This window comes from Mirounga angustirostris, unplaced genomic scaffold, assembly GCF_029215605.1.
Source record: "Mirounga angustirostris isolate CCGP_5_RB_7025 unplaced genomic scaffold, mMirAng1.0.hap1 SCAF_1, whole genome shotgun sequence".
Lineage (NCBI taxonomy): Eukaryota > Metazoa > Chordata > Mammalia > Carnivora > Phocidae > Mirounga > Mirounga angustirostris.
In genome coordinates this window covers 54,884,280-54,897,602 of record NW_026991709.1, presented here as the reverse complement: position 1 = coordinate 54,897,602, position 13,323 = coordinate 54,884,280, and the positions used below count along the sequence as shown (strand labels likewise).

Sequence of the window (13,323 nt, the reverse complement as noted above, 5' to 3'; positions counted from 1 at the left end):
CGATGAGTTGCTTTGTTTGTGCTTGTTTATTTGGTCTGTATTTATCATATTAGAGGCTTTTCTCCGATGGCTATCAGTCCTGAATACTTTAAATAGAGTATTCCAATACAATTTTGATCAAAAGCTCTGCGAGGGTGGGGTTGGGGGTGGGGGGCTTTGCAGCTATGAGTGTCACAATAGTGAACCCTAGCTGAGCTGTATTATTGGGAAGCCCTCAATGTAATTTTCTTTATGTCTTTCCTTCTGGGCTAGTCCAATTTCTCAGAGAAGACTCCTACAGTCTTCTGCCTGAAGGCCTAGCTGACAGCTTTCTGGGACCCAAATGAGAGACGAGATCTGAGTTCTCAGCATCCAGTATGTATACCTTAATCCCTCTGATCTCAGGTCCCCCTGACAACTGTGCCTGACATATCCTCTAATCCAGAAATGCTTTGTTGTACTCTTTCCAGAGAATAAGCATCCAGTCTCTGTGGAGGTGGGGGAGCTGCTGCCAGATGGGGATCTGGATGCTACTTCTGTTTCACTTCCCCCTTTATCCCACCCCCAGAGTGAACTCATGCCATCAAACTCTGAGCCTTTTAGCGTATTCCAAATTGTAAACAGGCTGGTTTTCTCTTCTGGCATGGGCCTCAGATTGGTTTTCCTGGATTTGCTGTCATGTCCTGTTCAACTTCTAAAGTGCTGATACTGTTGTTCCTTCTGCCATCCTACCCATATTTCATTAGGGGCTGAAGTAGATTCCATCTGTCCCCACATTAGACAATGGAGCATTTTAAAATAAAACACTGAGTATACATAATTGTTTTGTGTCTTTCTCTTATAAAACTAGAATACAGGGGGAAATAAACTTTTAACTTTGTGTTTTGTAATTTGGCTAGATGAAGAATGGACTGAATTAGGATCAGATGAAAGGATGATGGTTTTTATTTGTGTACTTCATAGTAAATTGATGTGTGCGTTTTTTTAATAGGTTGTTGTTCCAATACCTTCATGGTTAACAAGAACCAGAAAATCTGTCACAGATGATCCTCAAAAATTCTCAACAGAATTGTCTATAATTTTTAAGTACTCTCCATTTAGAAATGAAGCTGAACTGATGCAGCAGTTTGATGTGATCTATGGGAAATGTGGTAAGATCATCAAAACTCTGAAGTTTTGTTAGAAGTATTTGTTTTTAGTGTCTTTCAAAAGATACTTTACGTACGCTTTTATATTTTTCTATTTATAATACCATGCAGGATCTCACATGGGGGCAGTTATTCATTATATCCACATGAATTTTGTCTTAAGTGAATCTAAACGTGAATAGCTCTAAGTCCCTAATACTGGGAGAAAGACTTGTACTTGCACGAGCTTGGTGAAGACTGGATACAGAGAGGATGACATAGTCTGTGACCATAGGGGATCCATAATTCCTGTACTACGTAGCAGAGTTAGGAGATGTTTACTGTAATGTCTACGATTAGATGATCTCACGTATGTAAGACAGCAATTTATAAGCCAGTGAATCCAGGTTTCCGAAGCAGAGAGTTAGCAAAAGCTTTGTGGACATTTTCCACATTAACAGATCTTTCTGTATATTCTTTATTTCTGTATTCTTTCAACCTGCACCAGCTTTCTACTCAACATGTAGAATGCACTGTGTCTACTAACATTTTCCAGTGCCAATCTTTCTCCAGATGTCCACCTTTCATATCTAAAAACAAGAAGAATCCTACTCTAGAGAAAGCTATGTGCATTTTCCTTTTTGCAACTCCTTGTTTTATATAATGTTTCAGTAAAATTCTGAGAAATTTGTTTCTGACTTGGCTTGTATTACCTTCAAAATTTCTTCTCTAATTTGTGGCATTTTGTTTAAAAATGATTTTTTGCCATCCTTTCCTTTTTCTTTTAGAAGAAAACTAGTGGCAATTCAATGAATATTAGTCTTATTAATGTGTACATGATATACCTTTTTTTATTTTTAGAAAGAGAGTATGTGCAAGCTGTGGGGGAGGGGCAGAAGGAGATGGAGGGAGAGAATCTTAGGCAGGCTGCATGCTCAGCGTAGAAACTGATCTGGGGCTCCATCTCACGACCCTGCGATCATGACCTGAACCAAAATTAAGAGTTAGACGCTCAACCAACTGAGCCACCCAGGTGCCCCTATACATGACATACTTTAAGGACAGCTAACGTGATTTGTTAGTTGACTTTTAACTGTGAAATGCTCATGTAAATACTAAAGAAGGGTGTACTGTTTCTTGAATACTTTTCTAAATGCTTTGTAAAAATTAACACATTTAATTCTCAAAATTATTCATGTGCTCCATTGTGGAGATTAGAAAACATTAGGTTCAAAGAGGTTAGGAAATTTATCCAAGGTCATTGCAACTGGTAAATAAATGGTTGATGCAGGATTTAGACATAGGCATTCTTAGTCACTGTGCTGTTTGTTCTCTCTTGGGTTTTAGTACTACCAAGAGAGGTGTAATTGGTTGTTCTTTTAATTTCTCTGACAATCCTGTTTGTCTTTGTACCATACTCAATTTTGTAAAGAATTTGGATTATTTTGTTAGCTATGCTTTAGAGCAGGGGTCAGCAAATGTGGCCTGCAGGTCAAACCCAGCCATACTTGTTTTTGTAAATAAAGTTTTATTGGAATACAGCCACACTCATTCATTTATGTATTCTTTGTGGCAGCTTTCATGCTACAATGATGGAGGTGAGTTGTGAGTAGACGTGACAGAGACCATTTGGCCTGCAAAGCCTGAAATGTTTGTTGTCTGGCCCTTTACAGAAAAAGTCTGCCAACACCTATTATGGGGTCTAAAAACAATTCTTCATATTTGTACAAATTTTTAAAACTCATCTTTGTTCTTTTGTGCATTGATTCCATCCATGAGACCTTTACCCACAATACAAATTTAGCTCAGACTCCTAACAATTTTCGTAATGCAAATTATGAAAAAGTGCCAAAGTGTAAGAATTCACATTGAGAGACTTAACAATGATTTGAATAGGAATAAGACCTATAATGTAGAAACTCAACACTCTTTGGCAGAGAGTGGAATTTGCCCTGAGACCTCTATCCTGGAACTTACCAAGCACATTATTTACTGAAGTACAGAAGGAAATTTGGTCTAGAGTAGGCTTAATTCCACAGATGAGATAATAGCACCATGACTAATATTTAGCGTAGTTAAAGTATTGACAAGTCAAACGTCCTTTTTTTCTACTAGGTACTTTGCTGGTTGTTTATAACTTGAAGCTTTTGCTTAGCGGAGAACCAGAATTGGATGTTAAGACTGACAAGGAAGACATACTGATGGCTGGAGCTCTTGAGGAGTGAGTAGTGTGTGTTTGACAGAATGTCTGTCAGTAAGGCCAGCGAGCTGGCTTTGGAGCGCAGCATCCTAGTTCTAGGTCTAAGGCCCCTGTCCTTAGGGTCTAGGACAATTCATTTTATCCCAGTTACAGATGAGGTAAGTTAGGCTAGACCACTGATTCCCAAACCAGGCTGACCCTCTGAATGACCCGGATAGCTTCTTAAGAAGCAAAGGATCTTGTCTTATCCCAAATTCTGCTGAGTAAGAATCTCCCGATATCAGGCCTAGGAATCAGCCTTTTTCACATGTGACTCAGATGTGGCGGCACATTTGGGAACCACTGGAATAGCACCTCTAAGCTTCTCTAATTCCGAAACTCCTATTTTATGAATGTTAAAACTGAAAAAAAAAAAACCCTCAGAGTTCATTATCCATTACATGTCATTAAAAATGGGCATCAGGGGCGCCTGGGTGGCTCAGTCATTAAGCGTCTGCCTTTGGCTCAGGTCATGATCCCAGGGAAGCCTGCTTCTCTCTCTCCCACTCCCCCTGTTTGTGTTCCCTCTCTCGCTGTGTCTCTCTCGTCAAATAAATAAATAAAATCTTAAAAAAAAATAAAAAAAATAAAAAAATAAAAATGGGCATCAGTATGGTGTAAAGCAAAAAGAAATATGACCAGCTAACAATTCAGAATGACCTTATGAACTTCATACTTAGAGTTTATAAGTGAATAAATGGACACATTCATTTTTCTTGGCTATTAGGGATCCATAGGAAACAGAATAAAGAAGCATTGGAGAGCATGAGTGAAAAGTATGGAGAAATAATGAAATAGTGACTGAACCTAAGTTTCTCCAAAATAACTTTGTATTTGAAACTTACCAGCTTGAGCCTGCAGTCTCTTAGTGTCAGAACTCTGGAGCTGGAAGGGATTTTGAAGGAATTAAATTCATTCTGATTCATTTTAATTAAATACTGGTATTGTCCAGTGGAAATGTAATGAGAGACACAAATATGAACCCTATATGAAATCTAAATTTTCTAGTAGCCATATTAGGAAAAGTAACCAGAAACAGGTCAAATTAATTTTAATAATGTTTTATTTAATCTGGTATATATAAAGTAAGATTTTAATATGAAAAGTAGTAATGAAACATTTTATACTCTTTTTTGCCTACTAGATCCTTGAAACCTCGTGTGTGTCTTACACAGATAGTGCGAGTCAGTTTGGACTAGTGCCCACTGGCCACATTTGGCCAGTGGCTACCATATCGGATAGTGCAATTTTAGATTAAGAGATGGAGACCCAAGTAAATACATAAACTTAGCAGAGAATTTCTTTTTCTTTTGCCTTTGAGGTGAGATTTGAAGGTCCCTTCCCCCATTAGAAAATTTAATGTTTGATAATGCACTTTTAGATTATCTTTTCTACTTTTTTCTAATTTATATTTTTCTTCATTTCATTCTAATGCATAATTCTTGATTTACACAGAAATGAAGGTTGGTTTTTTTTCGTTTGGAAAAAAAAAAAATCCAGCCTCTTTACTGTTGTACAAATGCTGGGAACCCTTTTGGCAACATTAACACGCCAATATCAGAAAGGAGACCCAGAACTGTTAACCGGCACTTCCATTACCACGTCCCCCTTCCCCCTGGTCCCACCCTTCTGTCTAACAGCTGCTTCCAAAACCAATATCTCATGCTATTTAAAAGCTCTGAGCCCAAATCTTCCAACAGTTATCTGTCGGAGTGCCTTGGCATTTCAGCACTAGCATCAGAAAACAAACACATTAGTGGAGGAATAATTTGACAGCTAATTTCTTTGGGAAAAAGTTCTTACTGTTTCCAGATTGTTTAATGAAGTCAGAGGCTTCTTAAGCCATTTAAGCAGTTAATCACAAAATGAAGAAAATGGATCAGATCCAGGATATGTATAGTTTAATTTTGGAACATGGACCACATTGGATTTGTTTGCTTTTTCAACAACATTTTTTTATAGTTTAATCATAAGAAAGGCCTTTTTAAGACAGGGTGGAGGATTTATGAGGATGAGTTGTACAGAGGAGACATTATTTCTCCAGCAGGGGTGCTATTTGTACATTTCATAGCTTCTGATTTGAGTCTCACAGTAGTGCCAAGGAGGGAGAGCAGTGCGCCTCCTGGGGGGGGTGGGGATGGTGTATAGTTTTCCCCTCTGCAAAGTCAGTGGGCTTTGACATTAACACCCAATTCCTCTTCATTAAGGGACTGGGAAAACGTTAACTCTTGCAGCTGAACGAATACTCGAGTGAAAGACGGATCTTTTTCTGACTGTTCTTACATTTATGACTTCTGATACATGAACTGCTAACCAAGAACAGTTTACATAATCTTGGTTTTAAGAACAAGTGGTTTAGTAATGTAACAAATCCTTTGCCACTTCTTTTTCTTATGGTTATGGTGTCCCCCTTAAAGCCTCTGGGTATGATTCTTTTTTTTTTTTTTTAAAGATTATTTATTTATTTATTTGAGAGAGAGAATGAGAGAGAGAGCATGAGAGGGGGGAGGGTCAGAGGGAGAAGCAGACTCCCCGCTGAGCAGGGAGCCCGATGCGGGACTCGATTCCGGGACTCCAGGATCATGACCTGAGCCGAAGGCGGTCGCTTAACCAACTGAGCCACCCAGGCGCCCCCTCTGGGTATGATTCGTCCTCTGTTCAAAACAAGTTTCAAACCTTGGAACTATGCAATTTCCATCTTTGGTCTTAGATGGTGTGGTCCTGCTGATTTTGAAAATAATTTAATTTTCTACATAGAAATAGGAAAATTCAAGCTTTCAGGCTTTTTTTCTGACACATTTTTCTTCCAATTTTGTTTCTTATAAAATCAAAAATGAAACAATATTTTAAAAAATTTTTAAAGAATTTATATATCATAATTATTAATTTTTGTTATTCAATTCTAGTGTTTTTTTAAGTGTGATTTCTCATTTTTTTTCATTTATGATTTGCTTCTGAACTTTAAGTTATTATGTAGTCTTGGAAAGTCTCATTTCATAATGATTTCTTGATAAGTGGTTTTACAATAGTCCATTAAATTGATTCATCATAGTTTCTATAACCATTTCTTTATTTTTGGAGAATAGCATTGGTCCCAGTGTTTCACATTATTTATAGATAATATTGAAATAAGCATTTTCATACAGATGGATTTTTTTATTCTTTTGAATTTTTTTTTTTTTTTTTGACAGAGAGAGACACAGCCAGAGAGGGAACACAAGCAGGGGGAGTGGGAGAGGGAGAAGCAGGCTCCCCGCAGAGCAGGGAGCCCGATGTGGGACTCCATCTCAGGACCCTGAGATCATGACCTGAGCCGAAGGCAGTCGCTCAACCGACTGAGCCACCCAGGCACCCTATTCTTTTGAATTTTTAAAAAGATTTTATTTATTTATTTGAGAGAGAGAGAAAGAGCCCCATGAGCGGGGGGGGGGGTGGGGGGGGGGAGGCAGAGGAAGAGGGAGAAACACATTCCCCGCTGAGCAGGGAGCCAGATGTGGGGCTCAATCCCAGGACCCTGGGATCATGACCTGAGTTGAAGGCAGACACTTAACGACTGAGCCACCCAGATGCCCTTAAATTGTCTTTTTAAATTATTTTTATTTATTTTTAAAGATTTTATTTATTTATTTGACAGAGAGAGAGAGAGACAGAGAGGGAACACAAGCAGGGGGAGTGGGAGCGGGAGAAGCAGGCTTCCCGCTGAGCAGGGAGCCTGATGCGGGGCTTTATCCCAGGACCCTGGGATCATGACCTGAGCCAAAGGCAGATGCTTAATGACTGAGTCACCCAGGAGCCCCAGAATTGCCTTTTTTTTTTTTTTACAGACAAATTCCCAAGAAGGGAACTATTAAGTCAAAGTGTCCGGATTTTCATATAGTTCTTGTGAATATTTGATATCAGTTTTAAACTTTGCAATTCAAACCCTTTATCTGCTTTGGGCTGAGGCTCTACCACCATAATCCAACCGTCAGCAGGGCCTTGTTGCAAGATGACAATAACCTCATGAAAATTTCATTAGGAGTGATGTTCAAGTACACAGGCAGTGGCATGTGCTTTGGCAGTATCAGTCTAAAGACAACCTGTTTTCACTTAAATTAAAAAAAAATATGTAGATAGATAAGTCATCTCAGAATTTCAGAATCAGATGAGGCAGAAGTTTGCATTGAACATGTGATATATAAAATCAGAATTTGAATCTGTGAATGTGGCATGTGGAGAGTGCCAGGGAATCATACATAGTTGCAGGGTGATATGCAGAAAGTAGGTTATATCTTCAGGAAAGGAATCTGCCATGTTAAATTTAGGCCAAATGCCCTAAAAGGGAAGATGACAATACGAAGGATAACTTTGTAAGAAATCAAAAGAAAGTTAAGACTTTGGAACAAAGAGGCCAGGGAAGGGCTGAGAATATAGAATATGAATGAAAATAATAGTGAACTAAGGACAGGAAATAAGAGGTTTCTTCAGAGCCGGCTTAGACAATATTTGTTAATTTATGTTGTGGTAATTTTTGGAACTCCAGACCAAGTCCCACATGTCAAACTTTTGCAAATTTTACCCCCACCCAGCTTCTGTTTTTGTTTTTGTTTTTGTTTTTTTCTTTTGAATTAGTCAAAACAAAATCGGGTTAACTTGTTCTCTCCTCTCCCTGGTGGCTGTTAGTAAGCTTTAGTTACAATCACACAGATGATTAAAATCAGAGTGATTTGCAGAGGTCCTCTGTTGATTGATTGCAGTAGCACTGAGCAAATGGAAGGTGACAGGTCGTAGAGGGGAGGGTATGAAATGCCTCACATGTGGTCAGTATCAGTTGGCATCTGCAGAGTTGACAGGGTTGTAATTCTCCTACTGTATTCCGTACCCAGAGAGTCTGTGTAGATAGTAGGTATGGAATTACTCTATCATTCAGATGTTTTAAATTCCATTCATAGGACATAGAATTCTTTATGTGGATACCAGCATGGAATTATAATTTCATAATTGAGATCTTGAAATTTCATTTAAGGTATGCCACCAACTCCTGGATCCAAGTGTTAGTTTTCTTCATGCTCTCCTGTCTCTCACTCTTCATTGTAGTCTACCTGGGACAGTAATCTTTGGGGCAGTGGGTGGAGTGGGCCTCTGTAGTACACAAATATGAGTTGATTGAAAACTACTCAAACATGCATAAATACATCAATCAGTGTAACAGTGCTTTCTCATTCTCTACCCCAGCACGCCCTCCCCCCAATCTCTCTTCTATAGAAGTCATTCTGCAACTTGGGTTTTTAAGTATGTCATCTAGATTTATCAGTATTTGTCAGTATATGTTAAAGTCATACTTTTTTTTTTCTTAGCTTTTTCTTTTGATGTAATTTAGACTTTTCAACAGGGTTGTAAAGATAATACAAAGAATTCCAATATACCTTTCCCTCAGATTCCCCAGATGTTGATACTCTCACGCTTGTTTTATCATTCTTCCTCTCCCTCTCCTTCTCTTTATGCGTGGTAGGGATCCATGCATTCCTTTTAATTTTAAGGGTAATAATCTGTCACTACCAGTATTTTGTGGCTAAAGTTGTCTTAGATTTGGCTAGTGGGAGCCTGTTCAAGTTGGCTTTTTTATTTTTTAATTTAAATTCAATCAATTAACATATAGTGTATTATTAGTTTCAGAGGTAGAGGTCAGTGATTCATCAGTCTTCTATAATACCCGGTGCTCATTACATCATGTGCTCTCCTTAATGTCCATCACCCAGTTAGCCCGCCCCTCCACCCGCCTCCCCTCCAGCAGGTTTTTTCCTATGATTAAGAGTCTCTTATAGTTTTTCTCCCTCTATGATTTTGTCTTTGTTTTATTTTTTTCCTCTCTTCCCCTGTGATCCTCTGCCTTATTTCTAAAATTCCACATATCAGTGAGATCATATGATAATTGTCTTTCTCTGATTGACTTATTTCACTTAGCATAATACCCTCTAGTTCCATCATGTCAATGCAAATGGCAAGATTTCATTTTTTTGATGGCTAAGTAATATTCCATTGTGTGTGTGTATGTGTGTGTGTGTATGTATATATATATATATTATATATATATATATATATACACCACATCTTCTTTATTCATTATATATATAAATGCCACATCTTCTTTATCCATTCATCTGTTGATGGACATCTGGGCTCTTTCCATAGTTTGGCTATTGTGGACACTGCTGCTATAAACATTGGGGTGCATGTGCCCCTTCAGATCACTACATTTGTATCTTTGGGATACATCCCTAGTAGTGCAATGGCTGGGTCGTAGGGCAGCTCTATTTTCAACTTTTTGAGGAACCTCCATACTGTTTTCCAGAGTGGATACACCAGCTTGCATTCCCACCAACAGGTAAGAGGGTTCAGTTCCCCTTTCTCTGCATCCCTGCCAACATCTGTCATTTCCTGACTTGCTAATTTTAGCCATTCTGACTGGTGTGAGGTGGTATCTCATTGTGGTTTTGATTTGTATTTCCCTGATGTCAGGTGATGTTGAGCACTTTTTCATGTGTCTGTTGGCCATTTGGATGTCTTCTTTGGAGAAATGTCTGTTCATGCCTTCTGCCTATTTCTTGATTGGATTATTTGTTCTTTGGGTGTTGAGTTTGATAAGTTCTTTATAGATCTTGGATACTAGCCCTTTATCTGATATGTCATTTGCAAATATCTTCTCCCATTCTGTCGGTTGTCTTTTGGTTTTGTTGACTGTTTCCTTTGCTGTACAGAAGCTTTTTATCTTGATGAAGTCCCAATAGTTCATTTTTGCCTTTGTTTCCTTTGCCTTTGGAGACGTGTCTAGCAAGAAGTTGCTGCGGCTGAGGTTGAAGAGGTTGCTGCCTGTGTTCTCAAGGATTTGAATGGATTCTTGTCTCACATTTAGGTCTCCCATCCATTTTGAGTCTATTTTTGTGTACAGTGTAAGGAAATGGTCCAGTTTCATTCTGCATGTGGTTCAAGCTGGCTTTTGTGTTCTTTTGACATATCACCATCATTTTAAAACATTTTTTGGCATCATAAGATGTTCCAGGCTCATATTATACTTCTTCTGTTGCTGTAATGCAATCAGCCATTTCTCCAAGGAATCCTGGTTTCTTTTATTGGATAATTGTAGTCCTCATTTTTTAAAATGATTTTTTTAAAAATGTCTGTAAAGTAATAAATTACTATACATTGTTGTATAACAGTTTTTGCATAATATTCAGTTATTTTACATTGATATGTTGTACATCAATACTCCCTTACTGATGATGGGAACTTAGTTTGACTTCACTTTTTCACTATTTGAGCAATGCTAATATATTTTTTTAAGATTTTATTTATTTGAGAGAGAGAAAGAGAGAGCAGGCAAGCAGCAGGGAGGTGCAGAGGGAAGGGAGAGAGAGAATCTCAAGCAGACTCTCCACTGAGTGCAGAGCCTGATACAGGTCTTGATCCCAGGACTCCCAAGATCATGACCTGAGCTGAAACCAAGAGTTGGCTGCTTAACTGACTGAGCCACCCAGCTGCCTCGACACTTGATCTTTTTTTTAATTAAAATTGTATTTAGGTAATTGTAGACTCATAAACAGTTATAAGAAATAATAGAGAGAAATCCTGTGTACCCTTTGCTCAGGTTCCCCATTGCTGTTACTTTGCTAAACTTGGAGTACAATATCACAACCAGGATATTGACATTGATACAATCTACCTAGCCTGGTGCAAATCCACCAGTACATCAGCACAAGGATCCTTCTTGTTGCCTTTTTCTTTTTCTTTTTCTTTTTTTAAATTTTATTCATTTATTTGAGAGAGGGAGAGAGAGAGAGCGTGAGTGAAAAAGCACAAGCAGGAGGAGTAGCAGAGGGAGAAGCAGACTTCCCGCTGAGCAGGGAGCCCCAATATGGCATGAGCCAAAGGCAGCCCCGTTTAACTGAGCCACCCAGGTGTCCCCTTCCTGTTGCCTTTTTTTTTTAATTTAAGATTTTATTTATTTATTTGACAGAGACATAGCAAGAGAGGGAGAAGCAGTCTTCCCGCTGAGCAGGGAGCCCGACGCGGGGCTCAATCCCAGGACCCTGGGATCATGACCTGAGCCAAAGGCAGATGCTTAATGACTGAGCCACCCAGGCACCCTGCTGTTGCCTTTTATAGCCACATACACCCTCCCTCCTCTCTCCCCACTTGACTTTTAAAATTGTTAGTATTGTCCTTTGTCTAACAGCAATTTTTGATATTTTGAGGTCAAATCTGCAATATATTTCTTTATGAGTTTCTTTCGCATTTCTAGACTCAGATAGGTGTTCTTTAACAAATATATTTTCTTATCCTTTCTTTTAATATTCGTAGTTTATTTCTGTAGCTTTTTAATCTATCTGGAATTTGTTTTTTGAACATAGCATGTACATGGGGGAGGACAGATTAATATTTTCTAATGGATATAGCATTTTAAAAATAGTTCAGCCTTTCTTGTTTGAGATGCATCACTAATATAAACTAAATTCTCATATCATATATGGATCTGTTTCTAGATGGCCTATTTCTTTTCATATATTTTTTTCTATTCTCACTTCATTAAAACTTTTTAATTGCTATAGCCTTTATAATGTGTTTTGATATTTGGTAGGGCACGTACTCCTTCACTGTCCTTTTTAAAAATATTATGATTGTTCTTGCAGATGTTCTTTTCCATGTAGAGCCTCAATTTTCATATCCAAAAATGGCAATAATAATAGCAGTAGTGTTAATAGTAATATATCACAGGGTTGTTGTGAAGCTTACATAATGTATGTACTGAAAAGTGCTTAGACCACTACCTGGCACAGAGTTAATACTCAGTAATTGTTGGATATTATTATATCTTCATAGGACTTACACATTTCTTGTTAAGTTCATAGGTATTATGACTATTCTTGGCACTCAAATAAGATTTTTTCTCTATTGCTTTTTCTAATTATTTGTTAATGTACAGATAGGAAAACCATTGACCTTTTTTTTTTTAAGATTTTATTTATTTTAGAAAGAGTGAGTGGGGGAAGGGCACTGGGAGAGGGAGTCTCTAAAGCAGACTCCACTTGATCCTACAACCTTGAAGTCATGACCTGAGCTGAAATCAAGAGTTGGACGCTTACCTGACTGAGCTACCCAGGCATCCCAAAACCATTGACTTTGTGGATTTTGTACCTTGCCATTTACTGAATTCTTTTATTTTAATAGTTTTCAGTTGGATTTTCTGTTTTTATTTGCAAATCTTTATTTGCAAATAGTGATGGTTTTGTGTCTTCATTTCTATTACTCATTCTGTTTTTTTGTTTTAACTAATTAGTTAACTAGGAGTGATAATGACAGATGTGATTTTGGTTTGTTTCTGTCTTAATGGAATTCTTTTATCTTTGACCATTAGATATGATATTTATTCTAGTTATTATTCCTTTTAATCAATGCCTTTTGTCAAACTTAGGAAGTTATTTTATTTCTAGTTTATTGAGTGACTTTTATTTTTCACATCAGGAAATTGGTGTTAAGTTTTTGTCAATGCTTTTTGACATCTGTTGAGGTGATTTGGTTTTGTTTTTCTCTTTTAATCCGTTAAAGCAGTATATTATTCTAGTAAAGTTTGTGATATTGAACTATCATTCTTCCATTCCTCAAATAAACCCAACTAGTTCATGATGTAGTATTCACTGTGTTAATTTCACTAGTATTTTATTTAATATTTTTTGCCCTTATGCTTACACGTGAGACTGGGCTATAATTATGGTTTTATTATCCTTACCTTATTTAGTATTGGTGTATAGATTATGGTAGAGTGAGTTGAGAAGTTCTTCACCTCTTTTGTTGATTTGGAAGAATTTATGTAAAATGAGTCTTTGCCTATAGATTTGGTAGAAATTCTTTGTAAAATCTGTCGTCTTATCACTTTTTTGTTTTTGTTTTTACTTTAATTACTTTTGAATTGTGCTATAACTGTTAATCTATTCAGATTTTTAA

The 13,323-nt window shown here is 37.5% G+C and overlaps 1 protein-coding gene across 1 annotated transcript in view; it reads left to right on the top strand.

Moving 5' to 3' along the window:
- MORC1 (MORC family CW-type zinc finger 1) overlaps positions 1-13,323 on the top strand; it is a 170,399-nt gene that overhangs the window by 20,565 nt on the left and 136,511 nt on the right. The window contains exons 7-8 of the mRNA XM_064589446.1: positions 971-1,130; positions 3,222-3,327. Of these exons, the coding sequence (XP_064445516.1) occupies positions 971-1,130; positions 3,222-3,327 (266 nt within the window). The remainder of the gene's footprint in view (positions 1-970; positions 1,131-3,221; positions 3,328-13,323) is intronic.